Genomic DNA, 23,190 nt, shown 5'->3' on the forward strand with positions numbered 1-23,190 from the left:
TTCTAGGTTTGTGCATCTGCAAAGAAGAGCCAAGCTCCGCTTCTCACAGTCTCACCTGCAGCACTGGCCTCTTGACAGCCCTGACTTTGGGGTGATGTTCGTCCTGGCAAAAAAAAACAGGCTACAGCTCCTGCCCAGCTTTCTTCTCAGTGCAGACAGCAGAGCTTCACAGCAGCTGACCTCACTTTCCACTGTGTGTTTTTCACATTTTTCTCATATACCAAGTTATTTTGTTGTCAAATCAGTGGGTAGGAACTTGGCTGTGGACAGTTCCTTGGCTCCACCCCTGTTCCCTCGTAATGAGCAGTCCAACATACCCGTGGGGGTTCACATTGCCCTGTGTCCCCATCATTAAACTAGCAGTAATTAAGTGGCAGGCCTCACTGCAGTTTCTCTTGCTTTTCCTACAGTCAGTCATTGTTCTACGAAACTGGAGACTGTGAGACTAAAATCAAAAAGAAAAGGAAGGTCTGGGAATGCTGTCGTGTGTTTATTTTGTTTGCATTACTCAACATAAAGTAAACTATTCATTTGTGGCTGCTTGCAGACTTTGCAGAGACCAACAACCAGTGTTTGTGCAGGCTGTTCCATGGTATGTGGCCCTGAGGTGGTCCGCCTCATTTTGCTCTATAATCATATCACTCCTCTGTGAGTTATTATATAATTAAGAGTAGCATGGAAAGAGGGAAGGAGTAATAAAGTCTGATTGAATTCTGGGATGGGGCTTGTGCCAGCTTCAGCTGTTTTCAGAGTTATAATCCTTCTTTAGATGACAGAGAAATATTTGTGCTTGTACAGTGTATCTAGTTTCCATTAGTGTGACCAATCTTCTCGAGTGGCTGTGCTGAGGCGATGACAAACACACAATGGTTTGATTATCTCCTTTTTGAGGGACGAGGCAAAATCTCAGCATTTAAAATATAAATGTAGGGGTTTTTGAGCCATCGAGGAGTGGGTGTTTTTCGCTAGCAAGAGATCCAGTTTTCCAGTAATGCAAGTGACAGTCAGTATTGAGTGGAAATTGATTATCTGTGTGAAGCAAGGATCAAAAATAGAAGCTTTGTGTCAAACCCCACGTATGTTTTGACTAAATCCTAGATAACAAGAAGAATGGATAAAAGACAGAAAATATACAGAGAACACCAAAAAAACAAGAAGCCAGGATTAAAGAAGAAAAAAAAATTGAGTGGGTTAGTGCAATTAGAGACTGTCAAGTGCCATCCTCTTATCCAGCTGGGACTGCGGCAGCTTGCTCTGGGCACATCTTCCACTCTGCACTTGCGTTACAGGTGCTTTGATCTACAAACCTGTAAGAGGCCACTTCCTATTCATGACATTAAAAACCTGAAGGCTCAGTCCAGCTCAGATCGAGTTTCAGAGGGCCTGCAGTCAGCTTTTGAACTATCCACTGTAAACCGATTATTTGGGATGGTTAGAACTGTTTCCTATAATAAGACTGGAATGTTCCCAGAAAAGATGAGTTGCCCTGGAAGTACTCAGTGGTGTCCCTTGGTAGAAGTATACAGTACTTCTCTTTATGCTGGAAAACTACTTTCACCAGTTTTCCTGGTACTACTTTTACTAGTTTTACCACCTTTCTGTTTAAATGGACTGTAAGCTCTTGGTTTTTTATATATATATATATTTTTTCTTCTGTGACTATTGCCAGCAGATCCCCAAAGAATGTGCACAGCATGCCCCAGGACAATCAAGAACTGTGGCTCTGATAGCCTAAGGAGTGTCTGCTTCAAAACGTGTGGTCTGCCTCTGCAGCATCCCTTACCAAGTGAGGATGTGTTATCATCGCCTTCAGTACTGTCTGATACGATTACTGTAACCATCTGAAATCACATAGCACATGATTACTGTTTTTATGAGAGGAAGCATTTCACAAGGCAAGGCAAGAGTTACAAATAAAATGATTTTATTGTTTCTGCTTCTATAGCACGTGGCACATAAAGAGAATTAAGACACATGGTGTGACTAGAAGGTACGTATTTGTCCATCACTGAACTCATCTTACCCAGAAAATCAATGCAAATGAATATCCTTCTCTGCATTCACAACAGTTCTGATGTTCAGTGAAGGCTGATGCTGTGACATTTAGGAAAATGAAAACTGAAGTTGACCTGAAAATTGTGGCTGATGGATGCAGTTCCTGCTAACCTGATATGAGAAGGAATGGCTGTCTCTCTAGCAAATTTTGTTTTGACTCAAAACCTAAATATTTTAATTTAATTTTATTAATTTAATTAATTTAATCACAATGGAACAAATAGCACTAACATATTTAGCAACTCAGAAAAAAATACAAGATGTGAAAGCGTCCAGAATCTGCAGCTGTCTGATAAAGATCAGCTGAATTGGCTGTACTTGCAAAGCTAGTACACAGCGTTGTAACTTCATTTTTGGTCTCTGCAGCCAAGGAGCCAGGGAAGTTTCATTTTTCACAATTTGATCTTCCTCTGAGTCTTGGGCCCTAGAAACTTTATTCATTAAGGAAGTGCTGATTTTTCAAGACAAAAGTGTGGAAGTTTTTCTACTATTAGTTGTTTTTCTATATTTCCCTTTACCCTTTTGTTCACCCTTTATTACTAGGATGATGTAAGAAATAAAGATCTAGTGTTCATGCAAGAATTTCACCTATTTCTGTAACATCTTTTCCCCTTTCATGTCTGAGCTCCACTCATGACAACTCCAGTGCTCCACATGATGTGGTGATGTTACAGGGGGTAAAGAGCAGCAGCTACAAAGGGAGTCTTAAGAAACTGTTCATGCAGGTAGCTCTAGGGAGACTTGAAATACAGAAATACAGTTCCACCCCACTCCCCACTCCCCACCCCCACCCCCCCCCCGAGGAACCAACAGCTTTTTCTTTTTATATATGACAAAAGGAATTTGGGATATACACTGCACACACTTCTAACAGCTCATGAACACCTCTACATGAACAGGAAACCTGTAAACACGTTGCTGAATTTGGGCTGATCACAACAGTAAAGAGCTGCTCACAGACCAGAAGAAGTCTTCTCAAGTCTTCCAGTTCTGTTCTTCTAAGCAGGCACAGACAGTGCAGCACAGCTGGTCCAGATGTCTCCTTTCCTGGCAAAGTGTGCTGTCTGTAGAAACTCAAAACATCTTTGCAATTTTCCAACCTTTATACACATTAAAAACTATTTTACATCTTATTTTACAGACCAAATTTCCAGCTCATGTCTCAGTACACCGTCTTCCTTTGGAAACAGGTCTTTACAGTAAAATCCACAAAAAGAAACACATCACCTTGGGAGACGTATTAGACAAAGACGTATTTGACCACAAAACGGGTTTCTGCCTTTACTTATGCGGGAACAACTAGGCTGGAGTCTCACTGCAGCCACTGCCACTCAGCAACAAACTACTGAGACTGTAGGCCAAGTGCAAAAATAACTTGGTTTAGTCCTGTTTTTCTTCTTGCTCTGCTGTATCAGGGTGTGGGTGGTGGTTTAGGAGAGGGACAAGACCCCTGGCTGTCAAAGCTTGCTGCTCGGCCTTGCCACTGGTGGGAGAAAAAAGAATGCAAGCCTAAGCAGATGGGAGAGATCGTTTGAAACTCTTACATCCATTTACCTTGTTCCCTATCTCCTCTTTTACAGTATCATCTGCTCCACAGCATGCTTCAACTCATTGAATGCCTGCATTTAGCCAGTCAGGAAGAATTACTGAATGCTCTATTCTATTACTTTGTAAATCAGTCCACAATTGTGAGGACTGATATCCCCTCCCCAAAAGAAAAATAAATAGTATCTATGTACATTCTGTAGACAAAGTTTGCTCTTAGTTTACCTTTCCATTGTTTCCTGGTTTAGTGTTGGTGGGTTTTGTTTGTTTGTTTGTTTGTTTTTAAGAAATACTGAATAACTGCAAAAAATGCTTTCCTGTATTGGAAAGTATTATTTATTATTTCCAGTATTGGAAAGTATTGGAATGGTAGTATTATTCCATTGAAGTTATGTCCACAGTGCCAGGGATATTTCTCAAAATGAAAATCAGATCACAGTGAGTAGATGTAGTGAACATTTTTTTTTATTATTATTATTTTTTTGCCATACTTATGAGATCATAAATTATTAGTCATCTGCCTTGGGGGCTATTACTATAATTCAAAATCATTACTACTTAAGCTTTTGAGTACTTGCCCATCTCACCATCTTGTTTTATTATATTCAAATGACAAATGATAGACATTTCCTAAAGACAACAGGAGGCATAATACTTCCACTGCTTCCTTCTCCCCCAGATCAATTCCTTCCTCTCCCACATAAGCAAACTCTTTGCTAGATCACATTCACACTTTAGCGTATACGAATTTCACTTCTGTGGGTGAAAACTCATTAGGCAAATTGCACCAAACCAGTTCAAGTAGAACTAGTCATGGGAAAAGAGAAATCACAGCAATGCATCTTCTGCCAAGTCCTGAGCACACACATCACTGTGCTACAGAAAGAGCATCCAAACTACTCTGAAGAATACCCCAAGGGTGTGCAAAATGAAGTTTTTCAGATCATGATAAATCATGATAAATTCTGGGGAACTTGTTTCTCTGGTGACATGCACATTTTGTTAGGGAAAACATTTAACATCACAGACTGTATACACAGTGCATGTGGCCCAAATGGGGCCCAAACACTCCCAGAGTACCACTGCAGCTTAGACATGAAATCCAGGTATTCATTCTGCCAAGGGAGAGGCAATAATGAGCCAGGCTGCAGACAGCACAACTCAGAAACTAGGAAGAGCTCATGGGAAGTCAAACATGCCCAAAAGTCTGGAAGAGGTTGGTTTTGCATATCTTTAAAGATAAATGGTTGTTCTTCATTATGGGCATGACTTAGCTCTCAGCAAAGTTGTCAGTTTTTATCTGGAGAAACACTTTAAACTAATAAATGCTCCCACGCCAAATGTCAGAGGTACTTGGCAACATCAAAGGCCTGGTTTGCATTGCACTGGCGATGCTACTCTGTGATATAAGGTGGAGTTTTTCTTTCATACACAACAAAGAAATTCCCAATGTTCAGAAGTCCCCTTCAAAGTCTGGAAAGATACACTGTAATTCGCTATATATTTTTTGTAAACACATCACTTAACCTGGCAGGCTGATGTACTGATAAATGTAGAAGAAGGGAACAGCAGCGAGTGGGATGGCTGAAGTGCAGCTGGGCGGCCAAGGCCACAGCAGCAGGCACCAGCAGCGCCTCGGGGCAGAGGAACGGGTACAGGTTTGGTGCTGACAGAAAGAGCTTTCTGTCAGAGTAATTCCAAAAGGCAAAAGCAAGTAGAATTCTAATCTCTGTTCACAAAGTCTCCTTCTAAAAGTCAGTGTGAGGAGGATACTACTTAGAAGCCTGTAATTAATGATTCATTTGCACATGTTCCTTTTTAATGATGATCGTCATTAAAGAAGCACGGTCATTAAAGTTTGTTACTCACTGTTGATAAATACGGAGCAACCAAAGACATGAAATGGGACAAAAGAAAGCTTCCCTAAGGACTCCAGCAAGGGAAGAAACGCAAAACTGGCTCACAGAGAAAGACCCAAGCAACTCCTGCCACCCAGAAGCAGGGTTTTGGGGCTGCGTTAGTACAGCTCAGCAGCTGGAGGTCAGGGCTGCAGGGGAGCAGCCCTGTCCATCGGGCAGGTCCTGGCACCAGCAACGGTGGGGACCAAGGGATGGGCTGGTTTGTCCTCACTGATGGAACATGCTTCCCTGTTGACATTGTTCTTAACTGTAACTTCATCAGCATGTGTGATTTTGAGCTGTATTCAAAATATGGTGGAAACCCCTTTTTTAGACAGAGCTTTTCCAAGAAATACCTGTCAGATTAGAAAACAAATTCCAGATTCCCCATTCTTTCCTACATGTGTCTGCAGTCTTCAGCTATGTGATGAGAGGCCTCTCCTCTCATCAAGAGGATGAGGGATATATGACTGTGGAGAGGCATGGGAGAGAAGAAAGGAGGGACTAAATAGCTTTGTATCCTCCAGGTTAATAGCTTCAGTGATCTGTTTCTCAACTTACGCCTTTATAAAGACGCTTCAAGCCTAGTTTTCTTGGTTTCACTTTAAGATCAAGCACTCAATCAGGAAAGAAACTGACGCACAGAAGAGGCTATTACTAATCACTGGAGCAAACAGAGAGCAGACAGTGAGGATCAACCAGAAAGTGAAGGCTGTGTTTGCCGTTCCCTGGCACCAAACACCCTTGGAGATGATGACAATGGCTGCTGGGGATCCTAGCACAGACTGAGTCACCCCACTGTGAAGACACAAGGGCCAAGGACAGGCGCGGGGAGATGGCGGCTGCTGGGCCCACACCAGGGCTGCAGCCAGCGGCTGTGCCTGACCTCTCCACTGCCCGGAGCTCATCCCCGTGGGTCTGGGTGGCCTTCACCTGCTAGGAACCTGGAGCTGCACGATACAGGATACAAAGTGAAAACTACTTTTAAAAGATGCACAAAAATATATGGAAAAGATGATGTGATTAGTTGTAACCAACAAACAGCATTTCCCCAGTAATTTCTGTCCAGGATCCTGTGCCTTTTTCTGCCCTTTTTTTTTTTTTTTTTTTTTTTTAGCTGCAGTATGGAGCTGCAGACAGCATTGCTAAAGCTGAAAAGGGCAAATAAATACAGGGACCATTTGCTTGCTGTCTCTGTGCACTGGTTTGTGGCAGAGATAGCACAACAGATGATCAGAGTGTTTGTTTGTGCTTTTGTTTATTTCTTTGTTTTTAAGGAGAGCTCCTGACCTGTGCACTGAGGGGTGAAATGATTCACTTGTATTTTACTGGGGCTCAGCAGTGACTTTTAAAGTATATTTTAAGTGGTGAGTCATCTTATGTCTTCCAGTTTCTCTAAATTTCTCAAAATAATGATGTCCTTTTCTTTCCATTTATTCTCAAAAATTTTACAGGAGTCTTTCTTTCAAACTCCAGCCTTCATCTGAAAAATCGTGTAGTAAAGTCATATAAATGACAAATGGCAGAAGGATCTCCTGCCCCTGGGTCAGAGTCGGCAGCTGGTGATGTGCCAAGGAGGTGCTACTGATGATATAGAAATTGAGCTAACTAGTCAAATGATAGATCACTAAGCATTTATGCTAAAATGCAGCAGTCGCTGATCCCCAGCTCTCCGTGGCAGCATGAGACAGCATATGCTGCTTGTCCAAACAGTTATGATTCATGTGAAAGGTGCTAGTGTTCTAGTATGAAAAGCCTAATGAATGCCTGGTACTGCTCACCACCCAAAGGCAATATTACTGTTATACACAAATTCTACATTGCTTTAATTCTGTTTTGATTTATACCAGTTCTACACAACTGATCCTGGGTCATTTCTTCTTATTTATAGTGGTGCAATATGAGCTCATGAATGATCTCATACAACTGAGTATGGATCGTCACATTTCAGTTATCTGATATTCTCCACTGTGTCTTAAAATAAAATATTTAATTGCTAAGTTCCCCTACTGGGTGTAACTGGACCTGGGTCCAGGAAGAGAGGAAATTCCTCTGATTAGTCATGGCTCTGGGCAGCATCCTGCAGTCATGTTTCAGCCGGGGTAGAGAAATGCCACTAAGGGAAAGAGCAAGAATGAAAATTGCTGCAGAGATCTGCTAGGTGCTGGCTGTCCTCTCGCTCACACGGTAGCTGCTTACAAGTGCTTGGAGAAAGAAAGAAACCAGCACATGAAACAGACCTGCCTGTGGTATGGGCAAATTCGAATTTCAGAAACTAGCCTGATGAGTAAGAGTTGAGTTGGAGCATACTGAGCACAAACTGTATTCTTGTTAGAGGAAAGAGCAGATTTTTAAGAAAAAAAAAAGAGTTGTTGCCTACTGGTTTTGACTACAATAGTGGACTGCCATGGCTAGTATCTGCCTTCTAGTAGAGCTCAGTATCTGAACTTCAAAGAGAAAATAAGGTAATCTTTGCTATGAACCTAGTCTGTGGCTTTGAAAGAAATGTTTCCTTAACCCCAGTTACATTTTTAATTGCTTTTATTTTACTACTGCTGGTCACAGATGCTGGCTTTATTTTCATACCTGAAGTGTCAATAATATGAGTGCCAGTCTTCAAATTTTTCTCCTCCTGAATTTATGAGCTAAATAAGACATAAAGCAGACAACTCCATAGGAGTGTAAGAAAATGGAGTGCAAGGAGGAAGAAAATTCTAGAGGTGGTCCAAATGGCACTCAGGCTTTTCAGGCTTATTTTATCATCTGAGGCTGCATCAAGTGAATCTCTTTCTCTGGAGATGCTTAGAGCAATTATATTTGTTATATTTATTCTCCCTCAAAGGCTTGGAGATGAGTCAACAGAAAAATCTTTTAGGATGAAAAATTGAAACTTGAATTACATGATATCCCTGGACACTTTGTTCTGCAATCAGAACAGCATTTGCTTTCCTTACCACTCTGTCTTCTATAAAACAAAAAAACAAAGAAACAAAACCCCACAGCAACTGTCACATCTGTAAATACAATCCCTTTCACTCTTGCTTGCAAGCTCAAGAAACTATTTCAAGATGATACAGGTGTTCGTTTTCTAGAGTTCATTTCTGGTGAGAACATTCCCTCAGCCGTTGTCAGGAACTCCCAAGCGAGAGTAACTCCTCTCTGAAAGCCCTGAAACAGCTCAGTCATGCACAGTATATGCATTAAAAGGAAAGAATAGCACTACACACCTCTTTGAAAGACTTCTTTACCTCCACTAATGGATGCCAGTGTGCAATGGGCTTGCGTGGGTATGCCAGCATCTCATTCCAGTGGTCTCTGCCAAGTCCTTCAGCATTGACTCCCACACGGCAAACCCCAATGATCTCATTATGACCCACTCTGAAGAAAATAGAAAAGCAACACAATTATCTCTTGCTCATAATGCCGTGCACGATCAAACCGAGACTTCTGACCCATGCTATCAGAGCACCATGAGACATGCTGCCAGTGAACGTGGGACCCGCATGATACCTGCACTGCAACAGCAAGATCTGGCCTGATGCTGTTTGTGCATGCAGCTCTCAGAACAGCAAGTCCCTGTCATCACCAGAAACAGTTATAACAACTTTTAAATGATTTGAACTATAGATCAGTCCTGATACAGAATCTGAAAGCATGTGTCATGTAGTGGTGTACAGCAAGAATAAGAACAAGTTCAGTAATTGATAATTCATACACCTATTGCTGCTCTGAGTGAAGACATTTGCTTTCTAAAACTGGATGATGAATTGCAGGACAAGTAAATAGCAAAGGGACACACACTAGTCACTGAAGAAAATGCCATAAAGCAAAGGATCAGTTTTACCATACTTAGTATTTTAGCAGCTAATTATCCATGATCATAAGTATAAATGGCTCTTTAACAGTAAATCACTGGAGACAGATTTATGCCAGACAGCAGTGCAATCAAGGTTGTGATAGTAAGGAAAATTACTACTGAGCAGAAAACCTGTGCCCAATGGGATTTTTTTCCTCTCCTGTTCTCCAGAGTCTCCCACCTACCTATCATAATCCATGACGGAGATAAGTAGACTGACTTGATCCATATTCTCTGGGGGAATGTCAAAGATTATTGCTTCATTGTAAGTGGGATTAAGTGTGTTTTTCTTTATGGTGGTTTTCTTCTTTTTCAGTCTTCGCCCATCACAGAGCAAAGACACTTTGACATATGGATCTGAGAAGGAGAGAGAGGAGAAGGCCTTCTGTTTATGGAGATTTATTTTGTTACCTTCACAATATAGAAACAGCACTTTCAAAGGATAGACTTTAAATTATTGTCAGCCAAAGGCACTCCTCAAATGTATTTTTAGAAAAAAAGGATGTTTCTGTACCAGTAGAATCCACAATTCCTCGTACTGGTGTGAATGCTGACCACTCCCACCCCCCCTGCAGAGGGGTTGGACTAGATGTTCTTTAAAGGTCCCTTCCAACCCCAAACATATTACAATTCTGTGAGGTTCAGGCACTGGAGAACCATTACTGCAGATTTCTTGGAAGGAAAAAAAATCATCTGTTTCCGTCAGTGGTAAGGGTTTGCAAGTATAAGAAGGCCACATCTTAAACCTAGAGCCAATATTCATACGATGGTGATAGTGGGCAATGGGCACTCAGGCATTAATTGCATGGACGCAGAAAGCAAACCCATTGCTTTCTGTGAAGCAAAACTGGAACTTTTTCAAAATTTGCCCAAGAACAAAATGTAATGCAGAATTTTGAAGATCAAAACTGGAAGAGGGGGTTATTTTACAGGCATCTTTTTCTATCCAATTGTTAAAATTATGGAGCAGAGTTACAGCAAGTAGAGGAATTTTAAAAAACATTTTCCAATTGTTAGAGAGCAGAAAAAGAAGGTATTAGGGCAGCTCTACCTCACTTGCTGTCTACTGGCTGACCATGGCAGAATGCACTTTAGATACAAACAGCTTCTGTTTGTTATATTGGCTGCTTGGGCAATTTCAATGCATTTTGAAGTGGCACTAAACCTGCAGCATATTATTACAGAAATGCTGAGCTGGCTTTATCTGAAGTCTTAATCCTTAGACTTTTCAAATGGCATCAAGCTCCAGCTAAGCAGAATTGTTTTCTGCAAAGATTTTTTACTGTACTGTTTCTGTATTTTACACAAGTTCTTGATGAAATTCAAATACTGTGACATTGATCTCTGGAAAAGAAACTGCTTTTCATGTAGAACTCCAGTCCACTGGCAGTCTCCTTGAACAGCGTATTCAGCTATAGAATCATTGTCTCTGGATTTATGCCCTTGGGAATGGGTTGAATAGATAATTCTACTTTAAAAAATTTGTGCATGCTTTAAGCATGCACAAAGCTTTGTCATGTATTTCAGTGATGACACATTTAGCACCAAGAGACGTATGTCCACTGTCCACTGACACTGCTATCCCAAGGGAGGAGGGGGAAGTGTGGATGCAATGGGGCCCTTCTTAGTGATCAAGCACCTACCTGAGTATCCAGTGATATCCATAGCTTTGAGATTCCTGCATTTAATGACTGTTAAGGTGAGGCGACCTGCAGTTGGCAAATAACAAAGGGAAAACATGATCTCTCCCAGGTCCACGCTTTCCTTCAATAAAACAGAGAACACATTATATTGGAAATGTTCAAGAATCAGTTAGGCTGCCTCCACGCTCTGACACAATGCTTTGTGCAGGATTCATGTAGCATTCACACTAAAACAGGCTTTTCTCTATGCTGTCATTTTTCAGCGAATTACACTTTACTATATGGTGGTGCCACAGAATTTATTTTTCAGCATATTCCAACATTATTTGGCTAAAAATGAATATAGGGAACAAGAAAAATGTGTGTCTAAATGTTACAGCTTCAAATCATAGTTAAGGATAATCTTCCACTGCCTCAGCGGAGTGTGCATTTCCCATTACTACGTTACAGCTAATGTACTCCTCTTTTTCTGCTCCATTGCTTACACAGAAGTGGCATCTGACACCAAATAAAGACCATTAAGGAAATTACAGTAGTATCAAGTTTGGCTGGAATGTACAGTATATATCTTTTTGTGTCAAATGCGTGACACTAACATCTATTTCCACAATTAGAGGAATATGAAACAAAGGACAATACAGAGCAAGATCACAGAAAGGTGAGACCTTACCAGGCAGCAGAGCCGTAATTTTCTACTTGTACAGTGCAACAAATGCAATGAGGGACTTTCTAGTACATCCAGTGCCAGTGGTTCACCACAGAGAAACTCAGTAATAGAGATTTACAGACTTTGGTAATGTGTAACGTTTCAGCAGAGGCTAGTGATATTTCTGAGTAGCATGGTGCTTTTCTCTGAAGTAGAGCATGCATTTCTGGGTGGTTAAACTCCAGAGGGACATCACTTTCTTTCAGAAGAGACTCGTGAAGGACCCCATTTAGCAGAAACTGAACTTTCGGGTTTTGACACGTTTACTATAGTTTGGAGCACCAACCTTTTTGACATTCCTTCAAAGAGCTAACAAACATCAGGATTAATATGTGTATAAATAGTGAAATAACCAGCAGATGGCACTCAGAAACATTCAGTACTTTATGGATTATGAAGAGACCAATAAAATTTACTCTTTTGGTGCTCTGTGAGACAACTTCTACACATAGCATGCATAGTCCTTAGCACCTCTTGTATATGCAGCCTTCTCTATTACATCTCCTAAAAGCCCTTTCTATCATTGCCTTACTAATGGCAATTTGGGAAAAAAGTAGACCAGAAAGTAAGATTATAAACAGGACTGGTATTATTTAAGCAACTGGAAAGCATTAGCATCTCAAGTAAACAGAAAGATTTCCAAATACCTTCCAAAAATGGATTTTAAAAGTATTTTATTTTGTATATAGATATCCCACATCTGTAGAGCAAACCACCTATTTATTTCTGGAAGCAGAGCATCATTTCAATGTGATATAATGATCTGATGAAAAGAAATTGTAGCTGTGAGTAGTAGAGAGATGGAACTGCAAAGATAAGTAAATGCATTAGGCACTTTAAGTTTTGCTAAGTATTAGGAGAATAGATCTTGTTGATGGATGAGATTTTTGCCCAATTATTTCCTTCTCATTCTCTGGTAAGGCAAAGATTAGATATTTATTCCACTTAGACATTCAGAATACTAATGAGTGATATATAAAAGTTTTGATTCTTGACAGAGACTTCGCTTGGCTTTCAAAGAAATTGAAAATCTTCTCAAGCATAGAGTGTACAAAAGAAATAAGTGGCACCCAAATGTTTTCTGTACAGAGAAATGTATGACCAGACTTGTAAGTATCTAAACAAACATCCCAGAAGGTTACAGCTTGCTGGTAAATATGAATTTAATACTCTTATCCACTCAGAGTTCCTGCTCTGATTTCTTGCTTGCCTCAGAACAAACAAACAAACAGAAACAATGGCATCCTAAACAGCTTTCTTTTCAAGGCAACAAAATGACCTGAGTCACAATCTCACTGTCTGTGATCAGTAATGAAATATATGAAAACAGATACAGAGTTATTATTCCTCTACCTTTAGTACCTCTTAAAGTGTCTACTGAGAACTAAATTTCTTACCTCACAAAATATTTTAAGAGTACCTTTTTAAGGTATCAGGATGATTTTCAGCACACACTATACAGCTTGTAGAACCATTGCATCTTCTTATTCTTGACCAAATTCCAGCTAATTCTACTCATGAGCTGAGGCAGGCAGCTTGAAGACTGTGTGTGCTCTAAGCCGGACTGCTGCCTGGGAGGCAGAGCATGAATAAACGATGCCACTAAGTGCTGTGAATTGGCTGTCACTTTTACTTCAGCTGTCCTCTGGTGTCCTTTGCATCCCATGAGCTGAGCTGCCCCTTGCCCTTGCTGCCCAACCCACATCTTGGCCCGTCCCATGCCCGAGGACTCCTCTCCATGGCCCTTGGATGAGCCCAGCACTGGCCATGATGGACCGAGGCTGCACACATGGAGGAGTCAGTGTCAGTGATGTCAGTGTTGGTGCTGGTGTCAATGTCATGGGGCTGTCTGCACCCAGCTCCAGGGCAGTCGGTTTGGGACCAGCCCACGCTGCCACCAGCAGGAGCCCAGGAAGGGGCAAAGGGATGCAAGGACCACCAGCCCAGCCTTTCATGAGCTGCAGTGTGCCTGAGAGCAGCGAGGACATTTGGGTCACCCAGCTGTCCCCACCTCTATGGTACGTGCTCATAACGATGGCTCTCAGTGCCTTGGAGCTGGGTCTGCCTATTCTCCCATGGAGAAATGAGAGAAGCACCTTGGGGAAGAGCTCCCTGCCTGCCAGGCTCTCATGTGCAGCAGCAACTCAGCCTCATCCCAAAAGCTAGGTGCACTCACCAGACATCCAACTTACAGTAGTCACTGGTTTCAGAATTCTCCTCAGACTTGATGTCAAATTAGCCCCCAACACCATTCTCTCCCCCCTACAAGTGGCTGGTAAATAAACCATTCTTGAGTTACAAGAAATGGATGCGAGCTCTTCAGTGCAGCCAATTTTCAGAGAACAGGGAGCTCAGTATTTTATTGAGCTTTATTTATTTAGTGTCTTAAAATGACCACTCAGAAAATTTGTTCCTGCAATTACCATTTGTTTTTTAAAACATAGCACTTCTTATTACCTTGTTAGGTATTCTTCCTCGTATAAGATGAATTGCATTGCATAACAAAGAACCTGAATAAATAACAGCACTGAGGAGGCACTCAGTAATGAGTGTCTGGAATCTGCATTGAAAACATTGTTACTGCATCAAAACTGAGCTTGAAGATTGTGATTGTATCTCTGCACTGAAGTGCCCCCGGCTTCAATTAGACACTGCATCTACCAGTCTTAGATATAGACTTTACTGATAGTAGAAAAAAAATAAAATAAATATTGTGAAACTATAGCTAGAAATGATTATTCTGTTACCGAAGAAATGAGCACCTGCATCTCACTCTGTGTGCCAGCTGTGCCGGCTGCTCTATCTGCTGCACAGTGCAACAACAATTATGCATTCAGACAACACAGTGGGTTGGGTCTACTCTTTCATATGTTATTTGGTTTGTGTTCGTTTGGGAGCAGCCAGGGAGGGACACAGTTGCTAGAAGAGGTCCATATTATATCCTGAGAACACCCTATGGGCATCACATACCCTTCTACTCCTCTCCCTGCACTGAGAGGATTTATCAGGGTAAAAAACTAACGTAAATTGTTCTTTGACCTCATTGTATCAGGTCAAGAGATTTTTCTTTGTGACCATAAATACAGCCAAGTAAAACGTGTCCTGTGGGTACATTATTTTCTAGCAGATTATAGATATTGGGACATTTCCAAAATTCATATCAGCAGCTCTTAGGAAATAATGGAAGCTCTGAATCAATAACCTTTGCAGAATTGAAACCAAAAATGTTTCACTGATTCACAAGCTGTACAATCATTAATTAAATAGTTGAGTGCTAGCTATTTGAACAGTTTATATCATTGCTTAAGTGTGTTCCTATCTTCTTACCCTCAAGATTGATCTAATATATTATTAGCTACCCAAAGCTTTCCTTAGATATTACAAAAACTGTATTTACCCTTCTCATTTTTGATTAAACAGAAATGTCCTTGAGTGTGTTACAACTGGCTGAGATGTACCAATATGGGCACATTCCCAAAGAATGGCACAGAGAGAATGAGGGGACAGAGCCAAAAACAACACCTGATGTTTCTGTGGAAGCTTTGCAAAACTGCTGCACATTGCTTCTTGGGTGTGATGTTGGCTCTGCTCTTCTCACATACAATACATCTTATTTGGAGGCTTTTTCCTCAACTGTCCTTCTGTTGGTGTCTCTCCACCTGTTTTTTGTAGCTTTTTTCCCTGTGGCATTATTTCTCTTGGTCAGCTTGGAAACCATTGGCTATCTCTTACTGAACAATCCCAGAAAAACAGAGAACATACACAGGTCAAAAATCCCATAACCTTCTCCTAAAGCTACATATTCTACACTTTACATGTTTTTTTCTCTAGTGAAACCAAGTGTTTCCCCTTCCCAGTTTCACTCCTACCCACAGGTCTTTTCCTTTTGTAGCCTTCAGGCTTACTGCACTCCTTGCATACTGATCGTGTAGAAAGGAAAGGGAAGCTCCATGCACCACAGCGAGTGCATTCACCATGGCCTGCAGAAGTTCAAGAGCTGCAGGCAGGGCTGCAGACAGCTCCCAACCACACCAGTGGGCTGCTGGGGAGCTGCAGTACAAAGCAGCATCAACAGTAAAGTGACCCCAGTGGCTGGAATCCCAAGCGCTCATCAAAACCAGAAACTTCTGCAAACTTTTAGAAAGGTTTAGTGGAGAAAAAAGAAAATAAAATAAAATCACTCTCCTGAAGCTTGGTGACCACGCAGCTTTGGAAGCTGCTTGCAGGCAGAAGCAGACATCTCACCCTAGGGGCACACCGAGCCCGCACCCTGCGCACACCCGGCACTCCCCAGCACTGCGAGTCCTGGCCATGGCACCAGAGCTCAGGACAGGGCTGTGCATGCATGTCAGAGTTACAGCTCTTTAAGAAAGGAGCCAAGCCAAGGTTATGAACACCCAGCAAAGAAAGAACAAGCACTAATAGCAGTGGCCACGTGGTACAACTGGTGAGGATTGTGGGACAGAGAAAAAAGGTGCAGATTTTGCATGTCAAAGGGTTATGCCAGTCACCAGCAAAGATTTGACAGGACCCATGCTTTCAGGCACAGGGATGAGGACATCTCACATTCCAGTTTCAGAAATAACAACATGAAGGCGATGACTGACTTGGTGTCCAACTGCAAAGCAGATCAATCATTGCCCTCAGAAGCAGCCAAGTCCTCCTGGGAGGATAGTGGACAAGTAGCTATTATGTAGAGGTTAATGTCATTGCTTCTGCACTGAGACCAAGGTGAGAAGGTGGCTTCTCCTGCCAGCTCTAACCAGAGTCTGCAGCACGGGAAGTGTCTGGAACATTTCCTTCTCTGATGTTTGGTTTCTCTTTCAGAGAGAATTCAACAGAACTGCTAAAAGACCCACATCAAGCTCTGACATAAGTTCCAGTAACACATCAGAATAATGTTCTCAGTATAGTGAAGCCCTGTACAGCTGATGGGTCAGTAGTGCCCCTGCAGAACTATTTCTTGCTCTTTATGCCGTGCATGTGGCAGACATCCAGACCCCAAGACCCTTCACATGACAAACAGATGCCAAACAGGGAACTTAACCCCTCGTTCTGGCCTTTATCAAACCTGGTGTCAATGAGACTTAATGTAGGTGAGATAACATCAAGTCACTAATAAGGGGATGAAATTCCAGCAAACCAGGAATATGGTAATGCTGACAAGCTTCTGCATACAATATTCTTTTCCACCGCTGTGTGCGGCTGCTGCAGGTTCCCAGGGCTAACGGTAGCATCTGCAAAACACCCATCAGTTGGCAGTTGCACAGGACTTACCACTTCAGGCAGTGCAGCCAAAAGAAGCAGGCCAACCCATCCCACCCTGCAGCGCTGCTGGGGCAGGGACCACCCCCATAGCAGATACTCACCGTTGTCGCATACTGAATGTCCTTCCAGATGGAAGTCTCCCGGGAGAGGTCTGAGGCCTCAAACAGGTTCTCCAAGATAACTTCTCCTATCATGTCATGTCTGGAGAACCTGTCAAAGTCAAAGACACTCAGGTGGAGCTTCCTGCTTGCCAGCTCCTCATGGGGCACAGGGAAGTGGAAGGACTCATCGAAGGTGGGGTTCAGAGTCTTCCTGTGGACTCGTGTCTGGAACTTGCGCTTTCTGTCAGGCAGGAGGTAGATCTTCACATAGGGATCTGAGCTGCCACAGAAATCTTTGGCTGGCAAATCAAAAGCCCTGAGAATTCGGACAGTCAGTGTCTCGTTCTCATAGTCATACTTGAGTGTGAAGTTAATTTTTCCACAGGTTTTTGCTGCCTCTTTTTTGGGGTCCTCAGAGTCAACAGATTTTTGCTTATAGAGTTCAGGCTTAATGCGGCCTATGCTGGTTGGCTGCTCAGCAACAGCAGGTGGGTCCATGCCGTAGTCCATGCTGGATACGTGCATTTGCCGAGGAAGGTGCCTTTTGAAGGAGATGTGCCTGTAGAAAGAAGAGAGGACAGCTACGTGTTTTTCCTACGACTTTCCTTTCCTCTTCTTCTGAACTACTAAAAGTAGGAAAGCAGGGAGAGCACATGAATGAGTACAATAGGTGCTCTTGACCTCCGTTATGGAGAATGAACACTGACTGACAACCTCCACTGGTCAAAGGAACTAGTCCAGCAAATTTTCTGTCACAGTATTTGCTGCAAGCTGCATTTTTTCACCTGTTACACAAGTAACAGCCCACAGCTAAATATATAAGACCAAACAACTCCTTAACCAAGCTACAGACGACCCAGTGTGGGGACTTTTTCTCCCCCTCAGTCCTTACAATTCCAAGACACTGGCACTAAGTTTCCCTCAGGAAAACAAACAACAACAACAACAACAACAACAGCAAAAAGTAGAGCTTTTAAAGTGAGAAAAACACTACCAGCTCAAAAAGTTAGGTTTTGTTCTGGGTGTTGCTGCTTTCAAACTTTGCCAACAGACTTTCCTCCAAAAATGATAGCTAATGCTTGACAGAAATGCACAGCCTCATCTGGAAGATGGCTCTTGCCTTGAGCTCCCCTTCAGCACAAGTAAAACTTTACACAAGCAAAGCTTTATCTAAGTGAAGCAGAAATGCTTTATGTGGACTTTTATTTCAATATTTTCAATATTTCAGATTATCTGGTGTTTACAAGAAATCTATGGAGTTATTTAACCATACTAATAACTTGTACAGCCAGAGAATTAGCTTTTGGTGACATGTGGTGCTCAGAGACCTCACTCCTTTTTGGCAGGTTCCTCAAAGGCATTCTGGGCTGGGCTGAATCAGAGCCCAGACTGCACAAGGATGTTCCCCTATGTCCTTGGGTCTGGTTATCTCCTGTAGTTCATGCCAGGCTCAATTGTGTGAGAAAGTGAGTTTGACACCTTCCCATGTACAAACAAGTCCCGCTTCATTTGTCATGATTCAGACAGACTGAGGTGTTTTTTTTTCTCCTCCCAAATTGGAAAGGTGCAAAAAAAAAAACAACCAGAATGAGCGTGTGCATGACAGAGAGACAATCAACTGTCCAAAAAGTAGTGCAATTTAAATAAAAAGGTATTTTATTGTACTGCAGACAGTTTTCTGAGCAATGGTTGTCTTCACAATTATATGTACTCTCTTACACATCATAGTCATGGCCAACAAAGCAAGCAGAAGTGTTGGGACACAGCCAGGCCATCACTGTTTCCTGTCCTAGATTCACAGCCTTCTGTGTCAAGGAAGAGGTACCGTATTTCTCAGTGTTTTTGCAGAGGTGTCCCAAGGTTCACACAGTCTTATCCTAAATTTAACAAACATGATGCTGTAATCTCTGTCCCTGTCTGACAGAGATGCACATTGATCACCAGCACTGAATACAGCTCGTGCTAAGCTTTGACAGTGAGCAATACATTGATTCTGCTTATCTAATTGTTTCTGCAATGAGCCACATAAACAAGAGAGAGCAAAAAGGTCTGATTCTGTCTGACTACATACCATCATTGATACTCCAGTCTGCTGTTCATGTTGTAACAAAATTAAAGTGGCCAAAGCATACTGACAGCTTGACACAATGAGGTCAAGTCACGGTAATAGGGTTTGAAAACTTTATTTTTTTATTTATTTGAACAGCCCACAGTAAACTAGTCTTAATACATTAATTGGTTCATGCTGAATCTTTAGGAAGTAATCCAGCATGTGGGTGGGCATGCTTTCTTTGGCCTCCCTAACAACATCTGAACATTAGGCTCAATTCAATGTTCTCCCCCCCACAGCCAGTTTCACCTAGGCACAGCACCTCCCGCAGAGCGCTGCGCCCACACACCTGGTAGAAGATGCAGGCTCAGTTGTTTGCCTCTGGATCCGTGTACGCCGCATGATGTGGTCCTTCATGGACATCTGGACCTCCGCAGGGATGTCTGGTGAAGTGTGGCTGATCTTCACAGCTGCCTCCAGGAAACTTATGGTACCTGTGTCCTTCAGCTTGTCTGCCATGTTCTCCTTATTACAGGCTGCCTCACTCTGCAAGACGGCCAGGTTAGAGGAAATGACCTTATTCCTCCAGGGAACCCAGCACAGCTTCCAAAAGAGAAACAGAAAAACTGCCACCAGGGCCAGTCCACACACAACAACAATCACCGCGAGGAGGCTGACGGAGAGCTCTACAGAGGGAGAGAAGGCAACAGTGACAGGGAGAGGGGAGGAATGGGAAAGAAGAAAAGAAAGGAAAAGAAAGATGGTGAGAAAGCCATAAGTAAAGGGAAGAACTGCTCTAAAGCCACATATATCATGTCTAATGGAGAGCTTTTAGTAGGTTCTGCAAGTGAGAGTCAAATCCAAGTGTGCATCCCAGGACCACTGCCTGCCCCAAACACATCTGGGGAGAAAAGGGCATCTCCAGATGGCCAGAGTTAGGAATTTTTATACTGTGATGCTTAGCTTGGCTATAAAAAAATCATCCTGGGTTTCTCTTGTGGCATTGGCAAATGACTGAGCCTCACTCTGAGCAGAATTGCAGAACTGAATGATAGAAAAACAAGTTCCAGTGCCATACTGGCAGAAAATGCCTTTTTGCTTCATAACACAGGTGTTCAGACACTGTATTAAAAAAAAAAAAAAAAAAAAGATCCTGGAAGCAGATTTTTGTTGTACTAGTAACACTAGCTTCTTCGCCAGCTGTGCCCACAGAGAATAAAAAGCAAATAAAAATAAATAAAAAACACAAGCTGCTGATGCAGTGAAACCAAATATAGAAGTACACTGTACAGAAAGTAATACACATGCTTCCTTATTCTGCATAGCACAGAAGCTATGTATGTTCTCTGACTTTCTGAGTCATTTTCTCTCTTACAATAATTATTTCAGTATTTCAGTCTTTTCTGGAGTGGAAAGAGCTTCCATACCTATAGGAGAAGAATTAGGAAATCCTTTAATGTATATATATATCAGATCTTGGCTGTGAAATGATTCACAGCAATTCAAAAAGAGAAAATATTGGCTATTTTTAATTCATTTCTTACCATGTTTTAATTCCCAGATCCCCGCTCAAACCATAATTCCAAGAGTTTGAAATACCTAAAAATACCATCCCCTGGAGAAGAAGACAAATTTTGTACTGCAGTTATGTCTGCAGTGTCAGGACTGTGGAAGATTCAATCACAGACTGGTTTGAGTTCAAGGAAAATTCCTTGACTGTGCTGCGCGACTTGCAGTGACCAGTAAAGCTATACTCCTAGTATATAGCTATACTCCTAAGTGCAAGTCAGGACAGATAGGCAGGAAAAATAATATCAAACACTCCAGAATTTTATACAGCATGACCATTACCTCCTGTTGGCTTTTGTTTATGTGTACACTTGGACCATAAATGTTTTTCTATGACATGTGAAATAGCACCTACTTAATTCACTACCCGCAGACCAGAGAAACATGCCCAGAGCTGCATTTGTTTGTGAACTGTATCAATAGTCTTAGCTAAAATTATTCTTAGCACATACAGCAAGGGTCCTGTAAAATTAACTGAGGGGAGGAACAGAGGGGTGCTACTGCTAAAGAGCGAGACCGCCGTGTGTGGCAGGACGCGGCTGCTGCCACCCGCTCTGTGCGGGGCCCCCTGCTCCCCGCAGCTCGCCCCGTGTGCAGGTGGGCTCCCCGCGGCGCGGTGGCTGGGTGGGCAGCGCTTTGCGGTGAGCGGGGAGCCTGCGGCCGTCAGCAGGAGACAGAGGGGAGAAGCCACAGGAACCAGGGCCCCGGCCTGTGTCAGAGCCGGCCATGTCCTAGCGCATGGCTGCAAGCGCGAGTGTTCCTGTTTTGTCCATGGCTGACAGCCCCTCTTTGGGTTTTGTGTAAACGCACTTAAAGCAAGCAGATTCTCCCTTCCTTGTGCTCTAAGACTTGCCTCTCTCAAGAACTGTATTTAAAACAATCTCTCTCAAAATTCATCCTTGCCGGCAGCTTAGCTTTTAGCAGATAATCTGGGAAATTCACATCTGTGCTTCATCATATCTACTATAAAAGTCATTTCTGAAATATGCTCTACCTTAACTAGAAGTCATGAGCAGACCTTCTGTTTCCTTTGATCATGTATTTTAGTTTCATGCAGCCATAATTACACAATTAATGTTTAAGGCTGAGAAAATCTATAAAATATGAGGAAAGATTAATTTTTTATCTTGACAGAAAAGCTGAATTTAAAAATGATTAAAAAAAAAAAAAACAATGGTTGTTGAACCATAGAAACAAACTGTTCAAGGAACCCATTTTTATCATCAAATGTTGCTAATGTGCTATCTGGGAACACAACAGTTACTGTTAGGATTTTTCCTTCAATCATTGTAAGTGAAATCTTAAGGAAGTGTCAGGTACACAAAGTGCGACATCTGCACTGGTACAAGGCAGTTCTGCTAAACACCTGGGAAACCATGTGTGGTTTCTGATATCCCAGAAGAGATAGATGCACTGTTTTTCCACAAAATTACCTAGCTTTGCAAATTCACTAAGAACTTGAGGCAAATCTTTCCAACCGTCCTCAGTTTCTTTGTCTTGAAAGGAAGTGATGGAAGCTACCAGCAGGTACAGATGGAAAGAATGAATGCTGTCCAGAAGTTTTTGCAAGCAGCTTTTCCTCTTCCTCAACAGCCTCCTGTACAGGTCAGATTGCACTATTTATTTTCTGCTATAACTCCAGGATAAAAATACGTACTGATATTCAATAATAAATAGGATTGTATAAGTCAGCAGTGAAGCTTCCTTAGAGATTTGGCTAAAAGCAATGAGCACAAAGGTACCACTTTCCTATGTTTGGGGTTAAGTCTTGGAATTGTGCCCAGGTTGCTCAGTGTCAAACAGTTTCATAATAAAAATCAAGAATCTGGACTTTTTGCAACTACATCTGCTCTTCCTGTTCCAACTCTTTCCTCTGCAAGCATCTTTTAGAAATTCAATAATTTTTAAGTGCCCTTCCTTCAAATCCTTGTAAGAAATCCGTAGCTTGAGCCTAGATGGAATCACAGAACCATAGAATATCCTGAGTTGGAAGGGACCCAGAGGAATTCAACTCCTGACTCTACACAGAACCCAGAAAAATCAACCCTTGTCTCTGAGAGTGTTGTCCAAACACTCCTTGAACTCCAGCAGGCTTGGTGATACCCATATACACGCAGACAATTATCCTCGGTAACAAGGAGCTACCTGAAAGTCTTTCCCCAGAAAGCATCTTTATAATTCTTAAAATTACTCCTATGATTAGTCACAAAAATGAGCTTTAAAGACAGAACTAATACATGGCAACTGCTGCTAGAAGTGACATCAGCTTTAGAAAGTGTATCATAAATATCTCTATCAGCCTGTAAGGACACAGGTGAAACTGGGGACTATCATCAGCACACAGCTCAGCTTCAAAGACTTGCTTGGTGAATATTCTAAGACTCACTCTCATAGAAATAGTTTTAAAAACATCTAACAGCCCAGCAGGAATGTTTTCAGGACCAAGCTGCTTTGCAGATTTTACTTTTACTAACTGCTTTGTCCGCAAGTAATAACCAA

The 23,190-nt window shown here is 42.1% G+C and overlaps 1 protein-coding gene across 1 annotated transcript in view; it reads right to left on the bottom strand.

Annotated features, from left to right (window-relative positions):
* Positions 1 to 2,871: 2,871 nt before the first annotated feature.
* Positions 2,872 to 23,190, bottom strand: part of SYT6 (synaptotagmin 6) — a 37,749-nt gene continuing 17,430 nt past the window's right edge. The window contains exons 2-7 of the mRNA XM_013189769.3: positions 19,472 to 19,808; positions 17,073 to 17,631; positions 10,998 to 11,118; positions 9,540 to 9,711; positions 8,726 to 8,876; positions 2,872 to 3,538 (exon numbers count right to left, since the gene is read on the bottom strand). Of these exons, the coding sequence (XP_013045223.1) occupies positions 3,467 to 3,538; positions 8,726 to 8,876; positions 9,540 to 9,711; positions 10,998 to 11,118; positions 17,073 to 17,631; positions 19,472 to 19,808 (1,412 nt within the window). The 3' untranslated portion in view covers positions 2,872 to 3,466. The remainder of the gene's footprint in view (positions 3,539 to 8,725; positions 8,877 to 9,539; positions 9,712 to 10,997; positions 11,119 to 17,072; positions 17,632 to 19,471; positions 19,809 to 23,190) is intronic.

This window comes from Anser cygnoides, chromosome 25 (genome assembly GCF_040182565.1).
Source record: "Anser cygnoides isolate HZ-2024a breed goose chromosome 25, Taihu_goose_T2T_genome, whole genome shotgun sequence".
NCBI classification, from domain to species: domain Eukaryota; kingdom Metazoa; phylum Chordata; class Aves; order Anseriformes; family Anatidae; genus Anser; species Anser cygnoides.